The 19241-nt window shown below is 45.0% G+C and overlaps 1 protein-coding gene across 1 annotated transcript; it reads left to right on the forward strand.

The window, feature by feature from the left end:
- Window positions 1-221: 221 nt before the first annotated feature.
- Window positions 222-14244, forward strand: actr8 (actin related protein 8). The gene is made up of 13 exons (XM_056240446.1): window positions 222-418; window positions 1626-1796; window positions 1893-2003; window positions 2085-2189; window positions 7594-7767; window positions 7843-7936; window positions 8608-8740; window positions 9709-9862; window positions 10671-10766; window positions 10865-11005; window positions 11762-12014; window positions 12406-12569; window positions 13838-14244. The coding sequence occupies exons 1-13, from the start codon at window positions 311-313 to the stop codon at window positions 13979-13981; spliced, it is 1848 nt and encodes a 615-aa protein (XP_056096421.1). The 5' UTR covers window positions 222-310; the 3' UTR covers window positions 13982-14244.
- The last annotated feature ends 4997 nt before the right edge of the window (window positions 14245-19241 follow it).

The following is a 19241-nucleotide window of genomic DNA, read 5'->3' on the forward strand; positions in this document are numbered from 1 at the left end:
AAGCCTCAAATGTTTCAGAAAGCCTCGGTCTCCCATCAGTAGGTTCAGATACACACAGTAAGGTTTGGGCATGGTCAAAAATAATAAGAAAATAGTTGTGGATGTGGAGTGGACCCTTTTTGTTGTGGACAGGCGGCGGAGACATCCCGGAAGTGACGGAAGAAGCGCGCGCTCCTCTCCAGCCCAGCAGATGGCGGGAATGCCGACCGCCGCTAAACTGAACAGAAGAAGAAGAAGAAGAAGTGATTAGTTTGAGCACACTCGCTCATCAGCAGTGTGTTGTTAAATGTCCAGGTAATAGTTGCTGATCATGACTCAAACAGACAGAGATGCGGAGAACGGCAGAGACCGAGAGAAGGAGCAGCGCGGAGTGAAGAGACCGATCGTTCCCGCCACGGTCCCGGAGCCCGCGCAGGAGGTGACGACACTACCTACGGTTACACGCATCATACATGACGCCGGACCCAAACATTAATATAATATAAACATACACCTCATTAATCAGAGGAAACATAACGTTACACCTCATTAATCAGAGGATATAAACTTACACCTCATTAATCAGACTGATCGAAACACTAATAATGTTGTTAGCTAAAAGAACTGCCTATTATGGCAAGCCGTTTTGACTTATATTCAGTTTATTTGTTTTTTATATCATCAACAAATCCTTTTTCACTAGTTAAATTGATCATTCTTGATATCAACAATCACGTCATCACTCGAAGAAATAGGAAACTTTGATATCAAGAATTAAATTTCAACTAGTAAAAATTATAATTCTTGATGTCATTAACAATTAAAATTTCACTAGTTAAAATGATAGTTCTTGATATCTGTAATTGTATTTTCACTAGTTAAATGTCACCATAGGCTTGTTCAATAATTGATTTCTAACTAGATGAAATTCCAATTTTACAGATCAGAAATACAATTCTTACTAGTAACAATCATACTTTTTTATATCAATAATTACTTTAATTAATTAATAATTATAGTTACTAGTGCAAATATGAATTCCTGATATCAAGACCTCAATTGTCACTAGTTGAAAAGTTAATTCTTCATATCTGTAAATGTATTTCAACATCTGAACATGCATTTCTGATAATAATAATTAAGAGAGTAATATCAGAAATCTAAAATGTGTTTCTTATTAGTAACAATCACATTCATGAGATCAGAAAATAACATTGTCACTAGTGAAAATCGAATTATTGATAAATGTAAAAATGATATCAAGATCATGTGACGTCTCCGTTCCCTCCTCCGGGGAGCGACCACACCCGACTGAGACGTTCTTCATGTGTGTTCAACGGCCATAAATCACATGTTTTGTTTGCTTATCGAAATCTGAAGTCAAAAATCTGAAATACACTGATTAATTAGTCAATATTTTCATTATTACAGAGTTTAGGTGTTAAAGTTTTCATGATATCTAAATGGGCAATTTTTATTATTTTATGGAATATTGCAGCATTTCTTAAACTCATGTGCCTCGAAATCTTTAATCAAAATAATTTAATCTCCCTCTCCCAATCTTTACAATAAACCATTTATTGCAAAAAAAAAAAAAAAGAGAAGAATAGTCTGTTTTGATCTCAGGAGAATATGTTTGTGTTCAGCAAATCCAGGCGAACTTCCTGGTGGTGATCCACCCCGGCTCGAGGACCCTGCGCATGGGGCGAGCCACGGACACCCTGCCCGTCAGCGTCCCGCACGTGATCGCGCGCAGACACAGGCAGCTCGGGCAGCCCCGCCGCGAGGACCCCAGCCTGCTGCGCCCCGGACTCAGCGTACGCCAGCGCTAGCATGCTAAGATGATGAGTGTACGGCTGAGGAGTGCAGCAGCAGGTGACGAGTGTGTGTGTGTGTGTGTGTGTGTGTGTCAGTCTGCAGACAGCAGTGAGCAGAGGCAGAGTGGCCTGAAGATGATCGATCAGGTGATCTGGTCCAGGAAAATGTCCAACGGTGTGAGACGAACGCCAGTGTCCGCAGAGCAGGTGTGTGTGATCCTGAGAACGAGTGTGTGTCAGCAGGTGTGTGTGTGCTTCAGCACTGAGCGTGTGTGTGTGTGTTCACAGGCCAGATTATACAACAGACAGATCCGTCCTGCTGTTCTGGAGCCGAACTGTAAAGTCAGCTGGACGAACACCGCCCATCAGGCCCAGTATCTCGTCGGAGAAGAGGTGAACACGATCAGGGCTCTGGCGTTCTCAAGTGGGCTTAGTTCTCACTGACACACCTGGAACAAGTTTACCTCTTACCCTTGTAGCGTTGGCATGCAGTGTTTCCCCTACAATGTATTCAGCAGCGGTGCAGCGCCGCCACTGGGTTTTCAGCGCCGCTGCTAAATCTTCACATGATCAGTAATATCACGACATTCACTTCACACCTAAAAGCACTGAGACACGGCGACCGCTGGCGCTGCTAATGCGGCGGCTCTGAATCCACTTGTTGAAAAGAAAGGACGAAAGAACCACATATGGAAATATTTTCGATTAGGCTAATGTCACGTTGCCAAAAGGGGCCGTTCACACAGCGCGTTTCTCTGCGCGTGCACATTCGTTATTTCAAATGTAGGCGCACTGGAAGCGCGCTCGTTTTTCCCGGCCGCCTCTGTTCATGGTTGCATGGCAACGACAGACGCCACGGGAGAGCAAGCGCTAGTGGAAAGGAGAACGCGGCGCTCTCCATGAGGACGAGGAAGTATCAGCTAAGAATTAATTGATTTCTAGCATTAGCTTTACTACTAGATATATTTATGGAGATGAGAGATATAAAGCCGCCCTGTGCAGCGATGATCAGCTGGCCGAGCCGAGATGTTGTTACGGAGGGGCCGAAGCTGATCGGCTGGTTTTTGTCACATGGCCTCTTGAGATGAGATGTTACGCTGTTTTCATCTCGCCACGCGCGCCTACAATTGAAATAACGAATTTGCGCACAAAGAACGCGATATGTGAACGGCCCCAAAGTGGACTCGGGTGCGGGTGTGTCGGGGTACATGAGCACAGTATCGGACCGACACCCGAGGGCTGTTTATGCCATTATTAGTCCGTCAGAAAAGCAGTTCTAGGCTTATTCTTGGCTGGATAACTCTTAGCAGGTTTAAAAAGCCTTTTAAAATTAAATATGAACACAGTTTTGGATTAAATAAAAGTACAGTCAAGTCAAATTAAACACGTTTATCTCCTGTATTGTTTGGTAACACTATAAGAAGAGACTCATTCATTAACATTACTTAATGCGTTATCTAACATCCACACATTGAGTGAATTGAACATGAATTAATGTTTGTGAATGTTATTTAATACAAACACACTCATGTTTGTTCACTTCATTAATTGTGCATTAAATAATTTTAACATAAAACCTTTGATTTTAAAAATGTTCACACAGATTGGATGTGGCCTTTGCCATTAAGATAACATTTTCAATAAATTCTAAATAATCTTTTTCTGGGTTGTGCCATTTCATTTTTCCCCCATCAATATCGACCTTATAGCAGTTTCTGTTTGTGACCAGTTCAAGGTGCGTGCTGCAATAATCAAGCCTTGAATCTGCTGATGGTATGTCATATTTGTATGTCTCAAAATGTCCATTTCTATCCACAAAACTTGCCAGAAGTCATGGTTTAAGGGGTTATTTTAAAAATAATTCTTCTGGAGGTACATGCCCCCCCGACCCCCCCCCCCCCCCCCCCCCCGCGCGCGACTTGGTAACGGCACGTGACAGCACCGCTGCTGGAAACATTTCTAGGGGAAACACTGAAGGGAAGTCCCGCTCGTCCTCTCGCCTGTCATGTGTCGGTGATGATGTCAGAGTGCGTCAGTGATGAGGACAGAGGGATGAGGTCAGAGTGTGTCGGTGATGATGTCAGAGTGTGTCAGTGATGAGGTCAGAGGGATGAGGTCAGAGTGTGTCGGTGATGAGGTCAGAGGGATGATGTCAGAGTGTGTCAGTGATGAGGTCAGAGGGATGAGGTCAGAGTGTGTCGGTGATGAGGTCAGAGGGATGATGTCAGAGTGTGTCAGTGATGAGGTCAGAGGGATGAGGTCAGAGTGTGTCGGTGATGAGGTCAGAGGGATGAGGTCAAAGTGTGTCAGTGATGAGGTCAGAGGGATGAGGTCAGAGTGTGTCAGTGATGAGGTCAGAGGGATGAGGTCAGAGTGTGTCGGTGATGAGGTCAGAGGGATGATGTCAGAGGGATGAGGTCAGAGTGTGTCAGTGATGAGGTCAGAGGGATGAGGTCAGAGTGTGTCGGTGATGAGGTCAGAGGGATGATGTCAGAGGGATGAGGTCAGAGTGTGTCGGTGATGAGGTCAGAGGGATGAGGTCAGAGTGTGTCAGTGATGAGGTCAGAGGGATGAGGTCAGAGTGTGTCGGTGATGAGGTCAGAGGGATGATGTCAGAGGGATGAGGTCAGAGTGTGTCAGTGATGAGGTCAGAGGGATGAGGTCAGAGTGTGTCGGTGATGAGGTCAGAGGGATGAGGTCAGAGTGTGTCGGTGATGATGTCAGAGTGTGTCAGTGATGAGGTCAGAGGGATGAGGTCAGAGTGTGTCAGTGATGAGGTCAGAGGGATGAGGTCAGAGTGTGTCGGTGATGAGGTCAGAGGGATGATGTCAGAGGGATGAGGTCAGAGTGTGTCGGTGATGAGGTCAGAGGGATGAGGTCAGAGGGATGAGGTCAGAGTGTGTCAGTGATGATGTCAGAGTGTGTCAGTGATGAGGTCAGAGGGATGAGGTCAGAGTGTGTCAGTGATGAGGTCAGAGGGATGAGGTCAGAGTGTGTCGGTGATGAGGTCAGAGGGATGATGTCAGAGGGATGAGGTCAGAGTGTGTCGGTGATGAGGTCAGAGGGATGAGGTCAGAGGGATGAGGTCAGAGTGTGTCAGTGATGAGGTCAGAGGGATGAGGTCAGAGTGTGTCAGTGATGAGGTCAGAGGGATGATGTCAGAGGGATGAGGTCAGAGTGTGTCAGTGATGAGGTCAGAGGGATGAGGTCAGAGTGTGTCAGTGATGAGGTCAGAGGGATGAGGTCAGAGTGTGTCAGTGATGAGGTCAGAGGGATGATGTCAGAGGGATGAGGTCAGAGTGTGTCGGTGATGAGGTCAGAGGGATGAGGTCAGAGTGCGTCAGTGATGAGGTCAGAGGGATGAGGTCAGGGTGTCAGTGATGAGGTCAGAGGGATGAGGTCAGAGTGTGTCGGTGATGAGGTCAGAGGGATGAGGTCAGAGTGTGTCGGTGATGATGTCAGAGTGTGTCAGTGATGAGGTCAGAGGGATGAGGTCAGAGTGTGTCGGTGATGAGGTCAGAGGGATGATGTCAGAGGGATGAGGTCAGAGTGTGTCAGTGATGAGGTCAGAGGGATGAGGTCAGAGTGTGTCGGTGATGAGGTCAGAGTGCGTCAGCGACGGCGTCTCGACGTTACACACTCTCTACACTGGCCAATCTTTAATGTTCTGAGACTGCACTCTTTATCAGGACAAACTTTGACTTATTTATGGATCCAGATTTTGTATCCAGAAGAATTATGCGACATCTACACGCCACAGACCGTCGCCTTCTGCATTCCGTCAACATTGCGTTATCAATTAGCTTTTTGACATTTGTGATTCGATTCAGAGTCGTTCGCATCCCCCCATTTACAATGGTTCACCTTCGAGTCTGTGAGCTCGTAGATGTTCAGTGGTAGGAGGCCGGATTAGATGTTTAGAATAAAGTTAAAACAGAGCTTTTTTTTCCTTCAAATTGTTTGTTTATGGTCCTAGGTATTCCGTTCAAAGGAAAAGGACTTTGGTTTTAATAAATTTTTTATCAGGCACTGCAAAATTAGTAATCTGGAAAACAAGAAAGAACAAACTCGTAGGGCAGTGCCATGCGTGCAGAGGTGTAGTGGTAAAAAAAGAGGTGGGTAAACTATAAATGCTGGTGGACCACGACGTGGTCACCCGGTAAGGTGGGCCACTGCCTACCGGTGTGTGTGTATCTCCTGATGACATTGCTATAGGCAGGGCTCGAGATTAAGCCTTTTCATACGCTTAATCTGTCATCCACTTGTCCGAGTAAAAAAGTTTCTCGTCCGGATTTTTTTTTTTTTTGTGTGTTAATTTATTCTGTAACAATATTCTCATCAGTGTTCAATCAGCTTTGATATTTAAATCGGCATATTGTAATATCTGCACCTTTAAAGGGCATCCCCTCCCCCAATATTATTAAATGTATGCTTCATCTCATTTTAAATTCCTAAATTTGATCAATAAATTCAATTATTTCGAATAGGCCTAATAAGACACTATATGGCTGATCAAATTAAATCATTTACACTGAAAAATTACAATTGCATAAAATAATGTTGTTAACTGTGTGTGTGTGTGTGTGTGTGCTCATTTGTGTAGATTTCTCCTCGACGCTGCGCGAGCGCCAACAGCGCAACCGTCAGTAATAGTCAACACCACTGACAGTAATGCAGCGCAATATGAAAGAGTTCGTCTTAGGTTTAACAACCTATGAAACTAATAATGAACAATATGAAACTAAAACGACATAAGCTTAATTTATAGCTATTTAGAGGTGGATAAACGCACTTTGGAGGGGGATAAACGCTATTTCCGAATATAGCTGGGTTTCAGTCACGTGATTCTGATGACGCGCGAAATTCAGATGGAGGGCAGGGAGTGAAGAGCGCAATGGACGAGATGGAGGAAAGTCTGTACTGTACTACTTTACACGCTATTACAAGAGAAAGATATAAACAAAAAATCAAACATATGTTGGACGTGATCCTTACGTTATGAAGAGGAGCGATTTTCAACTGAATTGAAAGATTTTCCTGCCATCGAGGCGGTAGATATCAGCAACTACCTCGTCTTACAGACATACTTTGACTTTACAAAGTTCGGAAACGTTACACGTTACACAAACATAGCCACTTAAGTTGTATTAACTCACCTTTGACGAAGTGATCACTGCACACACGGCCATTTTCCCATTCGGCTCCTCCCGACCGCAGACGTAGGTTTGCAAGCCGTTTTCACTGAGTTTTTCAGTCCATTTCTTGCATTTTCTCCCCTTATGAACAACAACTTTTGGTACACGATAAAAACTCCTCGTGGTTTGATCGATTTAAATAACCATAAACGACGCAAAACATAGGCATTTTGAGTTTGTTATAGTGCTTTCTAAATACAGCAAATCACTTCCTGCCCTCCATTTGCATTTCGCGCCATGGCAACGCAGTGGCGTGACGTCATATGAAAACAAGCTATTGGGAGGTGCGTTAACGGCGTTTACGTGCGTTTAGCCTCCACTACATCCCTGCATGCGTGCGCTCCTGTGTTCCTGGGCTTGTGGCCGCGAGACTAAAGGAGAGTTTGCGTTCTACACGTTGGTGGACTGTTTACCAAAGTTTGTAGAAATCTGGTGTGTTAATGAGGTATTGTGTACTTTATGTGAGAGAAATGAATTGGTGTCGTCTTTTTAAGTATACATGGGTTAGGGTTAGGGTTAGATTGCAGGATGAAGTGTGAATAATTCCAGACTAAATTGTTATAATAAAGGTGTATTTAAAAGCTGTCTCTCTCTGAGATCAGGCGCTGTATGTGAACCCCTCGGACTGCTACAGCCTCCACTGGCCCGTCTGCAGGGGTCACCTGAACCTCCACAGTGGCCCGGGCGGCTCGCTCACATCTGTGCTCATCGACCTCGAGAACATCTGGGCTCACACTCTGCAGAAGCTGCTGGAGATCCCTCTGAAGGACCTGAAGGTGCAGCAGAACCCCATGAGGATGATGATGATGATGGTGGTGATGATGATGATGATGGTGATGATGGTGTTTCAGTATTACAGGTGTATCCTCCTGATCCCAGACATCTATAACCGGCAGCACGTGAAGGAGCTGGTGAACATGCTGCTGGTGAAGATGGGCTTCTCAGGTGCGTCACGCAGACCAGTGGCTCTGGCTGATCTCATCACAGGAAGGAAACTCGGGCCTCGTCCGCACTAACACGCTTTCCTTTGAAAACGCTCATCTTCCGTCCACACTGAGACTGTGTTTTTATGAATGAAAACAAATCTTTTTGAAAACGCTCTCCAAAGTGGATAAATGTGAAACCGCCGGTTTCGTGTTGTTGGGGATATTTAAAACGATGACGTAAGTTTAGTCATGTGATGCATATTGTACCAATAGACATTCATGTTTATAGCGGTGTTGTGCTGTTCACTTTCACACTGTTGCTGAAATACATTACACACTCTTCACATCACAGTCCTGCACTCGCGTCTGCTGTCCTGCGGCGAAACATGAGCAGTTTCAAACATAATGATGAGTGAGAGCGACCTGGACGATCTAATTCTGCTAAATAGAATGATCCTGTCAGAAGAATTGCGCGATAACTGTGATGTATTCTTCGGTCTGTGAGGGTTTACGCGTGCGCTGTACGGTGGATTCAGCGTTCCCGTGTGGATGAGAAACTTTTGGAAAACGCTAGTGTGGACGGAGAGCGTTTTGAACAGAAAGCGCCGTTCTCAGTCGTAGACGTGGCCTCAGCTCTGCAGTCCCTGACGTCCCCTGGCCGTGTGTGTGTGTGTGTGTGTGTGTGTGCAGCTGTGGTCCTGCACCAGGAGTCGGTGTGTGCCACCTTCGGCAGCGGGCTGAGCAGCGCGTGTGTGGTGGACGTGGGAGACCAGAAGACCAGTGTGTGTTGTGTCGAGGACGGCGTGTCCCACCGCAGCTCCAGGTCAGACGAACACACTTTATTATACGCCATGTTCAGGCCATTTCATGTGAAGCAGGGCTCCAGACTGCGACCAAATGGTCACATTTTGCCACTATGTTTCCTGCTGGTGCAACCAAATTTTGATATAGGTCGCTCTGGCCGAACGCAACGTTGCCCAGCTTCAAATGGCAAACGAAAGGAAAGCGGAACGAACCTGCGCTACTCGTTTGTGCTTCACGGACCGTTTATTAGTTCGGACCGATAATAGACAGCTACTCGCCAGCCACGGGCCGATCTCGACCACGCGACACCGGTTCTCCACAGCGCTGGAGATCCAGTCACAAACATTCAGATTCAGCGCTGAGTTCTCTGCTGTAAAGAGGTTATAGAAGTCCTCAAATCTGCAACATTCCCCATGGGTTTACTGTAGTAACACTCACTGTAACTGTGGGAGTGTGGCAGAAACAGTCAAACGCTTGCGATACACATCTTTTCCAGCACTTCAAAACTATAATATCATATTTAAATGTTATTTTTAATGTGATGACCAAAACATTTTTTGTTCATCCTTCAAAGATGACCCCCATTTATAGAACTAAAAGTTTCAAGATGTAGGAAAACTCACTTATTTAAAAATAAAAGATTAAATTTACCATTATAACCAGTAGGTGGCAGCAGAGGACGCTTATTGGCTATTTTCACTCCCAAATATCTGTTTTTCCACTCGTTTTGCTTTTGAATTAATATTAAGACATTATGAGTGATAATACTTAAAGTTAATTGTATCTACACCTCAAATTAAGCTCAGTGCTTGGAGCCCTGTAAAGTGAAAACTATCATTCATGTGATTATTGTGCATTTATCCTCCAAACACTGATTAATGGAGTATCACCGCCGCTGAGTGTCTGTTGTGCGGAGAGCGATCCGGCACTGGACTCGCACAGCCCTGACTCCTCTCGAGCTCTCGTGTCGTGTGTTCTCGTTCTCAGGCTGTGTCTAGCGTACGGTGGCTCGGATGTGACGCGCTGTTTCTTCTGGCTCATGCAGAGAGCAGGATTTCCCTACAGAGAGTGTCAACTCAGCAACAAGCTGGACTGTGTGTTACTGCACCAGCTGAAGGAGTCCTTCTGCCATCTGGACCAGGTGATCGCGCCTCAGCGGAAGGCCATTCACTATTTTACAGGCCGCTAATGTTGTTTTGGCGTCTCCTACAACAGATTCACATTCATCCATGATCAAACACACACTAATGTCCTCATAATCTCCACTGCAGCTTCAGCTCTTTCTCTCAGTGTCTGAAACGCTTCCATTGGAGATTCAGTCTCTCTATGCCCCGCCTCTCTGAGAGCTGCTCTGCTGTGATTGGTCAGAACGCTCATTATCATATCTGAACCTCAGCTCTTGATCACAGTGATACGAACAGTAACGATGGCGTGGGTTTCACCGTCTCAATCTCAGAAAACAGCGTCTTCTCGACACGAACCGAACTCTCCCAGTCTCAGATACACTACAGTGTTTGAGGGCGGAGCTAAGAGACGCTGCTCAGCCAATCAACACCAGAAGATGGAATTATGCTAATTAGTTAGAAACCTACGCAGGTTCATCAGGAAGTAGAATTACTGACGACTCGTTTCAGTTCAGAATCACTCCTTTCGTTTGGGAGACAATAACTTTATTTTTCATGCTCTTTTATCATTGCAGACCTTTAACATTCTCAACCAGCTCTATTACACACTGCATGAAAGTAGCGAGGTATATATCATATATCGCCATTTAACCAAAAAATACCGAGATATGGTTTGTTGGCCCTATCGCCGGCCCTACATGAGAGGGAATATCCCCAAAAAAACACAATAAGGGCATTTTAAATGGCTTAAAAGTGTTTATGTGTGTGTGTTCAGTATTTATATCAACATGCTGTGTAATGCGATGTGTTCTGGATTTTCCTCAGGATATTTCTGGGCTGCAGGATCACGAGTTCCGCACGCGTTTCCCAGACTCCCCAGTGCTGCTGTATCAGCTCCGGCTGGGGGACGAGAAGCTGCAGGTAGAGATGCGTGAGCTCAAGGACAGCAGCTTCACAGAGATGGACAGGACAGTAATAGCAAAGCATCACGGGATGTTTAACCCTCGCTCTGCTTCTAGGCCCCCATGGCGCTGTTCTACCCGGCTGCGTTCGGCATTGTGGGTCAGAAGATGACATCACTGCTGCACCGCTCTCAAGGCGACTCGGAGGATCCGCACGACGAGCACTTTCTGCTGACCACTCAGAGCAAGCAAGACCAGGCAAACACACACCTGATCATCGGGAGCGGTTCCGGCCGTGCACACTGATCTCACACACACACACACACACACCTGATCATCGGGAGCGGTTCCGGCCGTGCACACTGATCTCACACACACACACACACACCTGAGCATCGGGAGCGGTTGTGAATTGTAAAAATGCAGGAAATCAAACCCGATCCGAATCTTTTTATGACAGATGAAAGTTTTGGAGGCGGTGTGTAAACGTGATTGACAGCCTGAGGTCGTATTTATTTTTTAACGTGCGAAAATTTCGGACTCAGTGCGCAAGGACCTTTACTCTTGTGCCGAACGATTTCAGTTGATTTTGAGATTTAAAGGGACAGCCGGTTGTTATCTCAGAATAAACCCCTTCAGGTGTGTGTGTGAGAGAGAGTGTGTGTGTGTGATCTCAGAATAAACCCCTTCAGGTGTGTGTGTGTGTGTGTGTGTGTGTGTGTGTGTGTGTGTGTGATCTCAGAATAAACCCCTTCAGGTGTGTGTGATCTCAGAATGATCAGGATCAGGTCTTCATCAGCCTGAAGGGGTTTATTCTGAGATCACACACACACACACACACCTGAAGGGGTTTATTCTGAGATCACACACACAACTGAAGGGGTTTATTCTGAGATCACACACACACACACACACCTGAAGGGGTTTATTCTGAGATAACAACCGGCTGGATGTACATTATCCCTTACTCAACACACTCCAACCGGATCAGGAATGACGGTGTGTGTCTCTCAGTCTTCCAGAGCGACAGCCGAGCGCAGATCGTTCCCGAAGCCCGGCGGGTTGGAGGGGGAATCCAGCATGAGCGACCCGTTGGAGAAGGGGACTCCGGATCTGGAGCTCAGCCACGCTCAAGCCGAGGGCCTGGTCCCCGGAGCCGAAGCAGAGGAGGCCTCGGCGCTGCTGTCCAGGAGCACGGCCATCTCTCAGTTCGAGGGGAAAGCCCTCGGCATGGATAAGGCCATCTTACACAGCATCGACTCCTGCGGCGAGTACTCGCTCTTAGCACTGTTTGCCAGCGCGTGTGAATCCCTCAAAAACCCTTAATTAAAGCCTGTTCACAGCAAGACAGTTTTCAAACAGAGTTTTGGATTCGCTGTGGTTAAAGCGATAGTTCACCCAAAAATGAAAGTTTGCCCATGATTTACTCTCCCTCAAGTCATCCTAGGTGTATATGACACTCTTCTTTCAGATGAATATAATCAGAGTTATATTTAAAAATGTCCTGGCTCTTCCTTTATAATGGCAGTGAATGGCCGTTTCTGTTTTGAAGTCCATAAAAGTGCATCTATCTGATCTTTCCTATCTTTCCTTATCTGATTTCAAACATGCCTTATATTGTTGTGTTTTTATATTGTGTTTCTGTGTGTGTTGTTCAGGCTCGGACGAGACGAAGCGTAAGATGTACAGTTGTGTTCTGGTGGTGGGCGGCGGGCTGATGTTTCCCGGAGCGCAGGAGTTTCTGCAGCAGCGAATCCTCAACAAGATGCCGCCATCCTTCCGCTGTCTGGTGGAGAACGTGGAGGTCATCACACGGCCCAAGGTGTGTGTGTGTGTGTGCGTGTGCGTGACTGGCTAAAGTTCATGATTTGTTCACAATATAAAATTCACAATATTAAATAATTGAATCCGAGATGTGACTGGGCAGTAGCAGTGAATCAGGCCACTAAACGATGACTTTATCACAAATAATTAACCAACTTCATCTGGTCAGATTTTCTCTTGCAAAAAGTGCTTAATAAACAGTAAGAGAAAAAGAGGGTAAAGAGCCCGGCTAAAGCAAACACTGACAGATCTGTTAGTGTTTAATGATCTGTTGCTGCAGGTCATGTGACTGTTTTCTTTACAGTGTGAGCAATAATGCCAGCTGTCCCTTTGCACCATCTGGTGGCGATATCACACACTACTATCTCCATTATTTTTGTAATTTTACATACATTTGTATGTAATTTAAGAAAAAAAAATGTATTTCAGTATAAAAATGAGAATTACTGTCATTTGTCATCAATGGCATAATACTTAAAATAATAGTCAAGTTTTTAATTTTACAGATATTTACAGTTGAGTACAATTTAAAATAAAATAAAACGACTGTGTAAAAAAAATGCTGATTTTTTTTTTAGTGTACAGAACACAACGCTGATGAAGTGTCCCCGGTTCCGGCTGACCTAATCTATGCAGCCTAACATTGAATTATAGAAGTCTATAATGTATTATGTGTATGCTAGGCCAAAGAGATGTGTTTTTAGTCTAGCTTTGAACTGACAGAGTGTGTCTGCTTCCCGGACAATGGTAGGAAGACTGTTCCAAAGTTTTGGTGCTAAATAGGAAAAGGATCTCCCGCCAGCAGTCGATTTAGATATTCTAGGTATTATCAACTGGCCGGAGTTTTGAGATCGCAATAGACGTGAAGGACTATAATGCGTTAAGAGCTCGCTCAAGCACTGTGAGCTAAGCCATTTAGTGCTTTGTAAGTAATCAGCAATATTTTAAAATGTATACAATGTTTAATAGGGAGCCAATGCAGTGTTGACAGAACCGGGCTAATATGGTCATACTTCCTGGTTCTGGTAAGAACTCGAGCTGCGGCGTTTTGAACCAGCTGGAGTTTGTTTATTAAGCGTGCAGGGCAACCACCCAGTAGAGCATTACAATAATCTAGCCTTGAGGTCATGAACGCATGAACTAATTGTTCCGCATTTGTCAATGAGAGCATATGATGTAATTTAGATAAATTTTTAAGATGGGAAAAGTTATTAAGGGCCTGATGCGAACCCTACCCATAATCCCCTGCGCTGTGCCTCTCCTCAGGACACTGATGCGCGTGTGACGGCGTGGAAGGGTGGGTCGGTTCTGGCGTGTTTGGACACCACACAGGAGCTGTGGATCCACCAGCGCGAGTGGCAGCGCTTCGGTGTGCGGATGCTCCGAGAACGAGCCGCCTTCGTCTGGTGAACACATCGCTCCTGCTGTTTCGTCTGGTGAACACCGCTCCTGCTGAGAACTATGGGGAAGCATATCAGTGCTTATAAGGGCTAGGACAAAACAGGCCTGTCGAAAATAAAACAATATTTCATATTCCAGTGGGAGTTTTTCATAAAAAGTAAGTATTGTTTTGTATTATTCCTAATTTCAACGGTCAGAACCGTTACCTGTACCCACTGCTTCTTACAAAAGCCATGTTTATTTAAAAGATACTTATTAAAAAGTGCTTCTTTATCTTTAAAATACATTTTTCCCCAACAGTTCTGGAACTGAACAGCTTTTGTAGAATCTCATTATGTAATAATTGCATAAAATGTCGTGTCAAATGTACTTTTCATGATGTGGTAATTTTCTCAACAAAAACACAAACCAATAAAATTGTGAACAGTGTAATAATGTTTACTTAATTATTACTTACTATGACAACTCGTAGTGTAGTAAAGCACTACATTATTGAAGTTAAATATTTATAATGTAATATAAATATTGAGTATCATGTAATAACATTGTTGCAGAGTGAGTGTGTGTGAGTGATGAAGAGGCGTCTTTGGCTGCTTCTTGAAAGATGTGATGTTTGAAGGTCTCGTATGCTGAAATCTTTATCAAAATCGGAGTTTATTTTTCTGACCGCAGCAGTTATTTGTACTCGTTTTCAACATAAACTCTTTGTCTTAATATCTGCTGTCATTTTGCTTCTCCAGTAAATATATCTTGATTTAAGAATGTTTAAGTGCTGGAAACCAAGACAGAAATACTGAGGAAGAGTATGTTTTTTGTTAGTATAATAAATGGATAATTTTTATGCTTATTTTATTGATTCAAACATGCCATCACGGGCCAAATCTAACACTGATGAAATATCACCCTGAGTATATAAGATAAAATTCTGTCGAAATCAAAACAAATCCAGAATCCAAATAACACGGATGGACTTCAGCTGTGTCAGTGTTTGTTCAGGTTAGCAGCCGTGACCTTTGACCTTTGAGTCGCTGGTCTGTCCACTGATGTGTAACGTTCTCCTAAAAATAAAGGTTCCTCCAGTGGGAGATCTTCTCTATATCAGTGTTATTGTTTCTGAACTCCAGTGGTTCATGTGGGTTGTCTACAAACCAGAAGGTTGGTGGTTCAATCCCCGGTTCCACCTGACCAGGTGTCGAGGTGTCCATGAGCAAGACACCTAACCCCAGCTGCTCCTGACGAGCTGGATGGCGCCTTGCATGGCTGACACCGCCGTCGGTGTATGAATGAGTCAGGATTACTTCAGGGAGCCCCATCATCTTCGAGTGGCTACAGAACGAGCCAATGAACGTTGGTCCGTACAGACAGCACTGCGGCCATTGCGTACATCAACCGTCAGGGTGGTCTACGCTCCCGCCGCATGTCACAACTCGCCCGGCATCTCCTCCTTTGGAGTCAGAAGCATCTGAGTTCGCTTCGTGCCATTCATATCCCGGGCCTGCTCACACAGCTCCCTCGGCACAGACGCACTGGCACACAGCTGGCCCAGGGCCCTACGCAGGTATGCGTTTCCCCCAGTGAGCCTTCTTGCACAGACACTGTGCAAAGTCAGGGAGGACGAGGAGCAGGTTTTGCTCGTTGCGCCGTATTGCCCCAACCGGACCTCGTTCCCGGAACTAGTGCTCCTCGCGACAGTCCCTTCCTGGCCCATTCCTCTAAGAGAGGACCTGCTCTCTCAGAGACGGGGCACCCTATGGCACCCACGTCCAGACCTCTGGAAACTCCATGTCTGGTCCCTGGACAGGTCGCAGAAGTTCTAGGTGACTTGATACCATCACTTCCGCTAGAGCCCCCTCTACGAGGTGCCTCTATGCGTTGAAGTGGAACCTGTTAATTGAGTGGTGTTCTTCTCCACCACTCAAGGAGTGGAGAACCCCGAACTTGCTCGATCAGGGCAGTTCTTTCCTTCCTGCAAGAAAGGTTGGAGCGAAGACTGTCTCCCTCCACCCTTAAAGTGTATGTTGCCGCTATCGCCGCACATCAGGATGCAGCTGAGGGTAAATCGCTGGGAAAGCACGAAATCCACCTCGCCCGCTCTCGATAACCCTCTTGGGATTTGTCTCTGGTCCTTTTGGCTCTTCAGAGACCACCCTTTGAGCCTTTGCAATCAGCAGAGTTAAAAATCTTGTCCTGTAAGATATTACTCTTGGTTGCATTGGCCTCCATCAAGAGGATAGGGGACCTGCACGAATCGTGCCTGGATTTGTGCCCAAGGGTCCTACCACTCCCTTCCGGGACACGGTGGTGAACCTGCAAGCGTTGCCCCCGGAGGAGGCAGACCCAGCCCTGGCTTTGCTCTGTCTCATTCGCACTCTGCGCCTATACCTAGACAGAACACACAGACTCAGGACCTCAGACCAGCTCTTCGTCTGTTACGGAGGCCAGCAGAAGGGAAAGGCTGTCTCCAAGCAGAGGATGGCCCACTGGATAGTGGATGCCATCGCCTTGGCTTACGATTTCGGGTTGAAAGCCCACTCCACTAGGAGTCTTGCTTCTACCTGGGCGCAGCCACACGGAGCCTCGCTGACAGATATCTGTAGAGCTGCTGGCTGGGCGACACCTAACACTTGTATGGTTGTGTAACTTGTGCTAGGCTGGGTTCCATATGTTGTGATCCCTGCGGCGATCCCATATGTGTATTCTTCCACAGTACGGCTCCCTGCAGCGAGCCCGCGTCTTTCCCTTGGCAGAGTCCGCCCTGCCGTCACTGCCCGGTGTAGTGTCCCCCTTCTCAGGCTGGATCCACCCCAGTGACATTCCATATGTTGTACGGCCCCTAACCGGCCAGTCCATATGTGTATTCTCCACATGTTAGGATATGGCTTCTGCAGCGTCCCTCTCCCCTGGAAAGTCACGCGTTCCCAGTGTTATCCAAAGAGTCTTGCTGTATGGGTTATACGAAACTGCAGTTTGAACTCCCTCTACGCAGTCCTTCCGCCGCAGTCAGTTGGAGGTCTGAGAGTCTTGCGTAGGGCGCCGGATGTGGCAGTAACCGAGGCGTTTTCCATAGGGATCCCAATTATGTTGCTGACCATCGATGTGCGGCCGTCACAATCTCGCCGCCTCAGCGAAAAACAGAGGTGCGTGCGTCCGCTTCCGTGTTTATACCAGCGGGGCACGTGACCAAGGTTATAATCGTTAACGAAAACGAACGAAAAAACGAAAACTAGGTGGGAAAAAACATTGTCGTTAACTGAAATAAAAATAAAAACGTGGCATTACAAAAAAACGATAACTAACTAAAACTGTAATGTGTGTTTGGCAAAACTAACTAAAATAAAATAAAATTAGAGAGTAAATGTCCTTAGTTTTCGTCTTTGTCAATGTCTTGGGCCGCCGCACCGGCCGCCACATAATTGCATTTCGTTATTCATTTTTATAAAACGCAGCGTGTTCGTTCAGCTGCATTTCCTTTCCCTGCTCTCTCTCTCACATACACGCGGCGCGCACACACACACACACACACACAGCCCCTCCCCCTCCGTGCACACCGCGTCTCCATGAAAACGAGTGTTCGTTGAAAGCAAGTTAAAGGTTGGTATCTCGTGAACACCTTTACACAATCACACATTAAAAAGTGGCATAACAAAATATTTTAAATTCTGAATACAATTTTGTCAGTGTGTTAATGTCGACCTGAGAAGCGATTGCGGCTTCTTTAGAAAGTTTAATGCTGTTGGGTTGTCGATGTCAAAACACGATATAAGCTGTGATTCAAATTAGCTAAATAATGTTATGTCATTTTTTAACTCTTACACTGAATGTTTGCTGCTTCAATCCAGATGAGTATTGTTTAGGGTAAATTTAGTATGGGTGTGAAAATTGTACAGCTGTGGGATTTGTATGGGGTGTGCATTTTGTATAGAAGATGTACGTGTAACGTAGATTTTTGGTACGGCGTATGGATTTTGTAGAGGTAAAGAGATTGAGCTCCTAGCAATAGCTGTGTCCGAAACCGCTCACTCGTTCACTCATTCACTAATCCCTATATAGTGTATGGCATTTGAGTGCACTATATCTGCAAGGAGTGCACGAAATGAAGTGAGTGAATTCGGACACTGACGTTTACACTGTGCGTCGGAGAGTTGGAGCTGTCGCAGAAAAGGCTTCGTCACACGTACTGATAAAACTCCTTTTATCTTATGTTACTTACTTTATAAAATAATATTAACAACAATCACAATCATAATGACTTTATTTTGTAATTGTATATACACCTCCGTGCCAGCTTTGTAGTTTCATCGACTGAAATTGTAACTCTCACGCTCACAGATGACGTGGTCGTCGAGCGCCCTCAGGCGACCGTTATTATATTCGAATGAATACGCTTCCTACAGATGATAAACGGATATTTTTCAAATCATCCACCAAATAATCATCTCTCCCTTTAAAGTTTAACGAGTTAACAACAATGCCATAAATTATCAAAACACATTAGTAAAACACATTCAATTGTGTTAATGCCTAAATAATATATTTTAATTAAAAAAACGATATACATATAATTTAATTTAATTTTACAATTCATCTATATAATATTGTCTCAATGTTTTAATATGTTCTATTCAAGTAATGATTCATAGAAAAATAAAACTAGCATGAAATAAATGTTAAAGCAGGAAAAGAAAGCTGTAATGTAATCTCTGGTTTAAACTGCTCTCTCAGTTCTCTCCGCATTGGATTGTGGGAAATAGTGCTTCAGCAAGTGTACATCGAATGTACACTCGAATTCAGAGAGGATTGTGGGTAAAAGTAGTGAATGAATGTAGGGAATGATGTCGTTCACTCAGAATTCGGACACCACTACAAAATGGCCGACACCCGATATAGTGCACTATATAGTGGATAGGGAGCGATTTCAGACACCGCTAATGTCTTGTGAGGCTCATAAATGTGTTGATACGCCGTTCATGTGTGTCTTCTTTAGTCTGTTGGCTATTTAGGTTTTTTCCTGGCACACGTCACTTACACATTTTGCACTTACTGCTGAGTCTTGTGTAGACTGTTTACATATTTGTGCTTGTACATTTTATGTAGCTACCCGTGTTATTGTTGAATACATATTTCTAAAATTGTATGATGTTTTTGTTGAGTTATTATTACACAATACTTTTTTCCGACCTTTTTGAATCTTGCCCCTGACAAATAACCAAAATGACAAAAAAAGACTAAAACTAACACTAAAACTAAACTAAAACTAAGCATTTTCAAA

The sequence above is a fragment of the Rhinichthys klamathensis genome, unplaced genomic scaffold (assembly GCF_029890125.1).
Source record: "Rhinichthys klamathensis goyatoka isolate OS25496 unplaced genomic scaffold, OSU_Roscu_1.1 h1tg000599l_1, whole genome shotgun sequence".
Lineage (NCBI taxonomy): Eukaryota > Metazoa > Chordata > Actinopteri > Cypriniformes > Leuciscidae > Rhinichthys > Rhinichthys klamathensis.